The sequence below is a fragment of the Microchirus variegatus genome (genome assembly GCF_963457635.1).
Source record: "Microchirus variegatus genome assembly, chromosome: 5".
Taxonomy (NCBI): Eukaryota; Metazoa; Chordata; class Actinopteri; order Pleuronectiformes; family Soleidae; genus Microchirus; species Microchirus variegatus.
Genome location: NC_139806.1, coordinates 33730245 through 33740806, shown reverse-complemented (window position 1 = coordinate 33740806; position 10562 = coordinate 33730245). Strand labels below are relative to the sequence as shown.

At 44.9% G+C, this 10562-nt stretch overlaps 1 protein-coding gene across 1 annotated transcript in view; it reads left to right on the top strand.

Moving 5' to 3' along the window:
• Positions 1-1029: 1029 nt before the first annotated feature.
• The window catches only part of LOC310927010 (inhibin beta B chain-like), a gene marked incomplete at both ends in the record, with an annotated part of 15523 nt that continues 5990 nt past the window's right edge, over positions 1030-10562 (top strand). Inside the window, one exon of the mRNA XM_083889245.1 lies at positions 1030-1423. Within this exon, the coding sequence (XP_083745371.1) occupies positions 1030-1423 (394 nt within the window). The remainder of the gene's footprint in view (positions 1424-10562) is intronic.

Sequence of the window (10562 nt, the reverse complement as noted above, 5' to 3'; positions counted from 1 at the left end):
TGAATGCTGGTGAATTTTACTGAAAAAACTCCTAGTTTGCCTATGTTATTTTTTTTATTTTTTTTTTAAACGTGTGGTTTCTGTACCTATTTAAATCCCGCACGGTGTTAGAAGACAATAAAATGTTACCTCCTCTGTGGAGTGTGTTACCATAATAAAACGCCTTGTTGAGTGAATGAGTGAGGGGGGGGGGGGGGGGGGGGGGGTGTGCGTGGGGACGTAGTAGTCTTAATAACCCGTTGCGTCTCGTTGGTTGGGAAATCCCCCACGTGGTTTTGTTCTATAAAAACTTGGTGATGTTCAGTGAGCCCCCTGTAGTCGTGATTGCACCGAATAAGCGAAGGGGTCTGTGTGTCAACGTCAGCATCCTACAGGAGGACGCACGGAGCTGGTCATTCACAGAGGCGCGCCCGCGCATGGAACACAGAGTGGACACACTGAGAGAGACACACACACACACTCACACACGCACACAGAGAGGGGGGAGAGAGAGCACATGCCGCAGTGAGAACCACTGACTTCCTCCGTGGATTGCAGCCGCACGAGTGGACATTTCTACGTGTTGCTGAAGGGAAACGGGACTTTTTAAACGAAGAAATTGGAGTGGCAAAATTATCCACATTATCTAACCCTTAACCGAGTACCTGTCCCCGCTTTGTTTTGGTGAAGATCCCGCGTGTGAAGCGAACGCGGCATGACAGGAGGAGCCGCGCGTCAACGATCCAAACAGCGACGCGCATGATGGGCTTTTTGTTTTACGCGGAGCAAAGACGCACCGTTGATGCGTGAAGCGCGCGCGATGGTGACCGGAGTTTAAATCTTCCATGACTGGGAATAATCATTCAGAATACGAGCTTTCATGTGGATACTGCGAGGCGTGGATGTGGAGGTGCTCCTCTCGAACTTTCCGAGGTTTTTTAAAAATAAAAAAGGTAGCTTTAACGTCAGTGAGTGTGTGTTTTTTCTTGTCTTATGCTTCTCCCGAAAAGCACCCAGACTGTAATTTGTGACTGTTAAATAGAATTAAAAATGAGCTATAGCTTGGCGCTGTCCTGCTTGGCGGCGTGTTTCGTCTCCGTGCGCTGCGGCGGCGGCTCCGTGACCGCGGCGGAGGCGGCGAGCTCCGCCGCCCAGGCGTCGTGCGCGTCCTGCGGCCTCAGGGCGAGCGATCAGTCGGATCGGCTGAACATAGACTTCCTGGAGGCGGTGAAGAGGCACATACTGAACCGGCTGCAGATGAGGGACAGGCCGAACATCACGCACCCGATACCGAAGGCTGCGATGGTGACCGCGCTGCGGCGGCTGCACGCCGGGAAAGTGCGCGAAGACGGCCGGGTGGAGATCCCCAACTTTGACGGACAGGCTGCCTTCAGCAACGAGGTGCGCGCGGAGACCTCGGAGATCATCAGCTTTGCCGAATCAGGTTAGTGATCGATAACTCAACACACACACACACACACACACACAAATACCCCCCCCCCCCCCACACACACACCTAACCCCTGGATGAACCCACTCACCCTTGATTGTATAAAACATGGAGTTTGAGGTAATAATACTACTAATAATATCTATAGGTTATAACTAACCTGACTGTTTATCTTGCATATAAAGATCACTCATTTCCATGCTTCTAATTTCTTCTGATGCTGCTCCATCTTATGGAGTTGAGTAAGAGCAATTTAAATTTTAACGGTCCATTAATCACACGTCTCAAATACTCCTGCATATTTGAGTCTGATCAAAATGGACTAAAGGGAACCTAAAGAAAGAGAGTCCTTAAATTACCCCCCGTGTGTTGTCTAGGGGATATAAAGAAAATCTCTCTGAATCCAATTTCATCACCAAAGCAGAGCTCACACTCAATACTCCGATGCATAAAAGCCCCTTTTTCAAATTTGGACAAAGTCCCTCAATTGGCCATTTATCCCCTTCCTCTAAGAACGTGTATCTAACTAATTCTCAGAAGTCCAAAGAGAACTCCCTCCACAACACACACACACACACACACACACGCACACACGCACACACGCACACGCACACGCGCACACACACAGAGGTTTGTGCAGCTATTCTTCTCAGGACACTGCAATGACTGCCATTCATTTGGACAGTATCCCTAACCCTATAACACTAAACCTAACCGCGGAATCAAATCTTAGCCCTAAACGTAACCAGTTCCTCAGCAATGAGTTTCTGCCTCATCAGGACCAGCTTTTGGTCTCAATGAGGACTTAGTGGTCCTGACAAGGTCAGTGTTTATGCCAGAAAAAACACTCTAAAGAGGGGACACAAACATGTACCTCGTAAACACATCTAAAACTATCTCTGTTCAGAAACTAATAATAGTCAGTCAGTGCACTGAGAACATCTTTGACACAGAAAACATACAATTAAAGACACCACAATCGGATGCACCCCCCCCCCCCCCCTCCACACACACACACACACACACATACATGTTGTCTTTTCCCTTTGGCCCTACTGGTACAATTAGCCCTGAACGGACTGCTGGGTTCTGCCTTCCGACGGGGAATGATCTGAGCACGCTCATGGCAAGTGAACAAAAGCCAGACAATTATTATAAGAGCTCTATGTGTTCCTGCTGAACATAGCATGTCACCGTTAAGGAAAAGGAAGAAGGGAGAGACAGAGAGAGAAAGAAAGGGAGGCAGCGAAAACAAAAGATATTGCTCAGAATAATGCATGAGACATTTGAGTCTGTGCAAGGGTTGGACTGCAGGAGTGTGGGTGGAGGATGCACGGCGCCCACTTTTTGTCGCTCTAAATGTCCCTTTGCTGCTTCTGCTTCTTTTTTTTTGTCTCCTTTGTCGTTTCTCTAGTTTCATTCTTCCTTCACACATTTGACTGTTTTGTGTGGCATTGTAGCATGGAAGCTGGCTCTGCTCCCTCCCCTGCTCCCTGGACTTTGTCTGCCTGCCTCCCCGGGTAAGCCAACTGGCTCGCAGCTCTCCACCCCAGGATCAGATGTTGCCAGCCGGGGGGGGGGGGGGGGGGGGGGGGGCGGGGGGGGGCATGGCTCAGAGGCAAGGTCTCCAGAAAGCTGTGAAGCCAGTGGAACTTGTCCATCTGACAAAAAAAAAAGCCTGAATTGTTGTTGTCACAGTTTCGCGACAAGGCCAGCTGGGTGGGTGGGTGGGTGGGTGGGTGGTGGTGATGCTGCTATGGCTGGCGTATATTTAGCCAACAGCGAGCTAACTTTGTGTGTGAAACAGTGAGGTCAACAAATGCCACAGTGCCACAGTGCCACGTTTAACCGATGCGCCTTATCTCCGGTTGCAGTATAAACGCAGAGGTATGAGGTCCCCCGCGCAGGTGAGCGAGTCGATGCCAATCTCCCTTCTCCCCTGACATGCTCCCATGGGTCTTCGCTCGGAGATTCTGTGTCCCGTATCCACGGGAGCGGAGCGAGGAACACATGCAGGGAAAGAAGGAGGGAGGGAGGGAGGGAGAGGGAAGGAGTAGAAGTTTAGATTGGGCGCTTCTCGATTGTTTTGCCGTAGCGGGTTTGGACCCAGTGAACTTTCGGGCGAGCGGTCCAAGACGTGGAATTAAGACTTCATTATGGGAGGTCATTAACTCCGGCCCCGGTTCCTCTGCAGGATCGGTTGGCAGGTTTACTTCAGGACACAACTCTTTCATGAGGAGCTGTCACTCATGGCACTCGTGGACCAGGTCCAGGCATTTTCCACATTTAGTCACTCACAACAAGGGTGTGTGTGTGTGTTGAGGCCCTGCTGCCTCTGTTGTGGAGTCTATAAATGATTTAGGCTTCATTAATAAAAATGCCAACTCTCAAAACCAGCCGGTATAGGCTCAGTGGTATTGTTCACAGAGCTTGGTGTGGAGGTTTCGGGTTCAAATCCTGGTCAGGGCAGATCAGCTACTACCCAGTGTGGGCCCTCAAGCAGTGCTATTTGCCTTTTTCAGATGTGATAATGGATCAACATAAGTCACTTTGGATAAAACGTCAGCTGAATGACATGTAATGTAAACAACAGCAGACTCAGCCATGTATTGGTTATTACATTGGTTCTCAAAGTGCGGCCCGGGGGCCAATGGCGGCCCCGCAATGAATTACAGTTGAGAGTTTTAATCCAGGATGTACTAAGCTTGTTAAATGTTTATTGGACATTACTGGATACAGACCAATAAGTGTAAACTGCAGAGGTGGAAAAACTACAAAAATATTGTACTCAAGTAAAAGTACCAGTACTTTGATGAAATATTACTCAAGTAGAAGTAAAAGCAGTCATCTGAAAATGTACTCGAGTAGAAGTAAAAAGTAGTTCATTTGAAGTGTACTTTAAGTAAAAGTTACTTAGTTACTTTGCATGGGGTGTTTTTATTTTTTACTCAGTAACAGATAGGATTTATAAAGTAACTAAGTACAATACTTTAGTCAATACGTACTCAAGTAAAATACAAAATTCCTGATTTTAAATTGTAATTAAAAAATACAAAATACACAAAAGAAGTATTCAATACAGCAGGGGTTCTCAAAGTTTTGATACCTGAGGGCCAATTTAGGAACCCAACATTGGACTGAGGGCCGCCAAAGGAAGAAAAACGGCAAAAAAACAGAAATAAATCCCATTTGTAATCATTTTAATGACCAGATTGCAGTTCTACAGTTTAGCGTTAAGTAATATAAGCTTTAATATAATGTAATTTAAGCATAAATATAATAACTCTTTATAATTTACTGGGTAATTACCCAGTATTTGGCCATTGTTCTTACCTTCTAATTACAGGTTAATACCAAGTAACACATTTCTGTTACCATATATTTACTGGGTAAATAGCTAGTAATTGGGGGCTGTAGCTACCTGCTTATTACCAGCTTATAACACAATAATACACTAAAATTCACCATATAGAAACCAGGTAAATACCCAGTATTTTTGTTTACACTTATTGGTCTGTATCCAGTAATGTCCAATAAACATTTAACAAGCTTAGTAGCTCCTGGATTAAAACTATCAACTGTAATTCACTGCGGGCCACCAGAAATGTTTCCGCGGGCCGCCATTGGCCCCCGGGCCGCACTTTGAGAACCAATGCAATACAGTAACTTGAGTAAATGTATTTCGTTACTTTCCACCTCTGGTAAACTGTTGAACTGCAATCTGGTCATTAGAATTATTACAAATGGGATTTCTTTCTGTTTTTTTTTTCTTTTTGGCGGCCCTCAGTCCAACGTTGGGTTCTTAAATTGGCCCTCAGGTATCAACACTTTTGAGAACCCCTGGGTTATTACCACTGGTCAAAAGTCCAGTGTCTCTTTTAACCCTCCATCTTCACCCCTTTGTGGAATTCTTTAAGAGCCGAGACTCTCGGGCCATAGGTTACGGCTGCTGTTCACGCACGCGCCTACGCTCGCGTCCGCACCACAAATGCCCAGCCCTTGTCCTCCCGCACCGTGTGGTCTTTGTCGACAAGCGGCTTTTGAGTAATGAGCTATGATGTTGCCTGCCAGCCTTACCTGCCTGCCTGCCTGCCGTCTTCCACGGCTCCTTCCCCCGATGCTGCGCGCAGGTGGAGACACGCTGAAGCAGCTCTTTATCTTCCCGAGCCCACCCAGGTGTCTCGCCTGCCGCTGACACTGACTGGCAACCTTTCCACTGCAGGGTCAGGCGAGGCGTGTCGGGGCCCGGAACACTGAATGAAAAGAACAATTTGTTCCTGAAGAGGAAAAGTCACGTGGTATGTTAATGTACGTGTTCAGTAGTAAAGGAGGTGACATGTAAACACAGCGAAGGCGTCTCAGCTTTCCTTTGTGCTGGGAAAAGAAAACAGTCATATACTGCACATCACATCTCAAAGTAGCAGTTGTATTAAAGCATTGGTTCTCAAAGTGCGGCCCGGGGGCCAATGGCGGCCCGCAGAAACATTTCTGGCGGCCCCGCAATGAATTACAGTTGATAGTTTTAATCCAGGAGCTACTAAGCTTGTTAAATGTTTATTGGACATTACTGGATACAGACCAATAAGTGTAAACTGTACAACTGTATTTACTATGTCATCAAATGTTGGATGACATAGTGACAAAGTATAGTATGACGTTTTTGTCAAATTTTGGCATTTAAATTTTTTCCCAAAAGTGTGGGACGGCATTGTCATTTTTGTCAAGTTTTGGACCAAAATTTTTTTTGAGAAAAAATTTCAAATTTGGGACAGCATATATGTAATTTTTGTAAATTTTTGGACCAAATTTTTTTTTGAAAAAAGAAATTCAAATTTGGGACGACATAGATTGTACAAGGTTTTTGTCGAATTTTGGACCGAAATTTTTTTTGAAAAAAAATTGTCAAATTTGGGACGAACGTACAACGTTTTTGTAAAAATTTTTGGAGCAAAAATATTTTTGAGAAAAAATTTCAAATTTGGGACGGCATATATGTCATTTTTGTCAAATTTTGGACCAAATTTTTTTTTTTAAAAAAGAAATTCAAATTTGGGACGACATAGTATTGTACAAGGTTTTTGTCAAATTTTGGACCAAAATTTTTTTTGAAAAGAAATTGTCAAATTCCGGACGAACGTACAACGTTTTTGTCAAATTTTGGACCAAAATTTTTTTTAAGAAAAAATTTCAAATTTGGGATGGCATATATGTCATTTTTGTCAAATTTTGGACCAAATTTTTTTTGGGAAAAAAGAAATTCAAATTTGTACAAGGTTTTTGTCAAATTTTGGACCGAAATTTTTTTTGAAAAAAAAAAGTCAAATTTGGGACGAACGTACAACGTTTTTGTCAAATTTTGGACCAAAAACTGTTTTCCCAAAAAAATTGTAAAATTTTGAACGACATAGTATGGTATGACGTTTTTGTCAAATTTTGGACCCCAAAAAAAAAAAAAGAAAAAGTCACATTTTGGACGACGTAGCTTAGTATGTCGGTTTTGTCAAATTTTGGACGCCATAGTTATTACAAACAAGATTTCTTTCAGTTTTTTTTCCTTTTTTTTTCCTTTGGCGGCCCTCAGTCCAATGTTGGGTTCCTAAATTGGCCCTCAGGTATCAACACTTTGAGAACCCCTGGTTTAGGTGATCGGTCCAAGTGACTTCTTTTGTAGATCTTATCCTGATCAACATGTTCGCCTAATTTCATGTGTCAAGGTGAAACTTTTTATTTGAAATGTTCTGTGTCCAGTCCAGTGACATCAGACTCAAACACGTCCTACTGTGGACTAGCGTGTCAAGTTTCATGAGTGTGTGACCTTCTAATTAGCACAAAGCACAATCTACATTTAAGTCTTTGTGATGTGTAAATACAATACATTTTGCATGTTGATACAACGATGATACATTTTTCATATATTGTGCAGAGCTAACTATAATCTGTTCCAACCTCTTCATGTTTTATTCCTCGGCTGTAGCTCGTTGTAGATCGTTCTCTAAAACGAGGCTCCACACTTCTGGAGTCTTCAAGACTATGACTTTGTGACCTTAGGAGAGATACCTAAACTAAAATGTCTCCTGGAAGCTGGAAGAATATGTGCTTTATGAATGTACGTGTGAAGCTTATCACTTTATCAAGACTAGAAAAATGCAATTTAAATCCAGATCATTGACCAGTATTCCATGGTTCATATAGCATTTTCCATCGTGGCTATGAATCAGTAGGGGAAAATTAGTTAATAAGATGATCGATTTTTTATATTTATTTGTATATTGTGAGGATTTGTTGTTTGTTACAAAACATGATCATTATAAAGCACATGCGTCAAACTCGAGGCCCGGGGGCCAGATGTGGCCCGCCATGTCATTTTATGTGGCCCGCGAGTGATTAATTGGTCTTAAAAATCTGTGCTGCTTTAAAGGGGAAATAAGTAGTTTATAGTGCCATCTAGAGGAGAGGCTGAAATTTACAACAAAGACCTGCTGCTCTGCTCACCGGCAGGCGGGACTTCCTGCTACAAGTAAAGAGACGCTTGTTTTGTTCTCTCGCGTTTGTCCTTTACAGGCTCCGGTAGAAACATGGCGTCTCGCTGCTAACAGTGGCTATGCAACCGCGGTCCGCGGTCATGTTATTTAACATGACTTTTTGAAACACTACGAAAATGAAACAAAAACTATTATACAGCGACTAGACAATGCAGGAGCACATAATATGTATAAAAAAGTGGATTTTGGGTTATATAAACCCATAAATACTACATATTGTACCTTTAAGGCATGCATTGACCATAAACTACATTTCCCACAATGCATGGCGCTTGTGTTACCCGCAAAGTGATGGCATCCTGCCACCAGATCGCAGTGCATCATTGTATATGTATCACGCGACGAGTGAAATTGAATAAGTAGTAAATACAGAAAGTTATTTAGCAATATGTTACAGAGTAGTTGCCTTTATTTTACATTATACTGGGTTACATTTAGTTACATTTATTCTGTATGACGGTTACATCTGGCCCTTTGAGGGTAACCATTATGCTGATTTGGCCCTCAGTGAAAATGAGTTTGACACCCCTGTTGTAAAGGTTTCTCTTTGGCTTTAAAAAGTTGTTTGGGGTATTTTTGCTTTTTTATAGCGTGAAGGGGGGGAAGATAACCGAGTTTATAACCGTGAACCATAACTTGGACTTACTAATAAATACATTAAGTGTTGCTGCCCTAATTAAAAGTTATTTACAGCCTGACTCCAAATTTCTGCTACTGTATAATCGCAAACACTGGTTTTAGGATCACATTAATCACTGTGTCGAAATGCCAAAACCTGTCAGGGCTGTAACAGTTATCGCTGCCGGCTCTTAACCCATTAGACTTTAGTAAGTGCATGCAGCTCATGAATGAGGAAACAATCACACAAAGTGACTCGCAGCCATTTTCACGTGATCGACCGAAAGAGCCCAGCACTCGCATCCACAGTCAGTGTTATTTTCTGACTCTATCAATGTGTTTATCGCACTGTTGCCGTAATACTCACTGCTGCTTCGACGATGCCTCTCTTTATGAGCTCGTAGCTGTCGAGGCACGCAAGGAGGTGCAGAGCGAAGCGAGTTTAGGCTCTTGTAGCCCCGAGGGGCCTTTAAAGCAATCGCCGGCGCGTCAATCACTTGAGACGGATTTCAGCGTGTACACACTGTACACTTGATACTTCACCCGCAGCCTTTGGTGTCGTGAAGGGCTGATATTTGATGTATGGATGTATACTGTGGGGTTGGATGTGTGCGTGGGTGCGTGCACATGTGTGTGTGCAGAGCTTGAGCTGGCAGCTGACAGGCCGCAGAGCAGAGAGCTGGTCTCAACAGGTCGTGAACGTAAAAGCTGTAGGAAGAGGCATGAGGCGCCGTAAAGAGGGAGGCCCCCCCCGTCTTTGGCGGCTACCTGTTGACACTGACGCAGGCTAATCGGTCGGCAAACTAAGCAATTTAGCTGCTTTTTTAAAGGCGGCTGCTCTGCTTGGCCGCATTGTACCAAATCTCCAGAAATAGAAACCGTTCAAGTTAACCTCGGGGTAATTTAGAAGACATCATTAGGCGATGGTAACATTTTTTATAGTGCAATAGGGAGAGTCCAGTGCCACCTTAAAGGCCACATTATACTTCTATAATACTTCGAGCCTTCATACTTCTGCGTCGTGGTGACGGACACGCGCTGCAATTTCCCCGCCCAATCAGTAGGGGTCGCTGCGCAAGGTCGTTGTGCTTCTGGCTACAGTGAGCAAATGGTGTCCGAGAGAGAAAGAGAGAGAGAAAGACTGTTGTTGTTGAAACAGTGGCCGTTTCTCACTTCTCTGTGTGACGGAACGCAGTTTTAAGATAATTTGAGGCGAGAAATTGGCCATTTAGAGTCTAAACATGTGCCGTGTGTGTTAAGATATGACGTATTTATAGTTTGGCAGCGGCGTTATCGGCGGGGATCAGCCCCGCCGCGTCTGTGGACGCTCGGTGCTCACTGTGAGCCGGCACAGATCAGCTTCGCTCGGCCTGTCCTGAGGACCAATCGCAGCTCTTGCCGTCTCTGTTGTCCCTTGACGGAGTGACGGACACTTGGCACAAAATATTCCGTGCAGTCGGAGACGACGCAGAGGCTCTTCGACAGGCTCTGCGTCGACGCAGAGGACTCTGCGTAACCTACGCAGAGCACTTTTACGCAGAAGTATAAATTGGGCTTTAAGCCTACCCAGGATCTCTTCTTTGTGGCGCTGTAAGAAAGTGGCCAGTGTCATGTAAATTGATTTTATTATTGCCTCATCATGCTTTTTTGCAGCAAGGTCCACGCATTTCAATGGTGGGCTGCAGCACGGCTGCCTCCCTCTGCCTTGCTGTGGGCTTTGTGCTGTCACTCTAAGGGTGCTTGCACTGGGAGGAGGAGGAGGAGGACAAGTGGGGGGTGGGGTTCAGGTTGGGCAGTAATAGCGAACTCAGTGAACCCCCCCCCACCCCCCACCCCCACCTCCTCCCCAAGAAGGAGGAGACCTCGGCTCCAGGTCCGCCACCAGCCTCCCACCTTTTCCACTTGCATCCTTCCTTCTTTTCCTTCATCTTCCTTTTTCTGTGCCCCCCCCCCCCCCCTCTCTCACGCACACA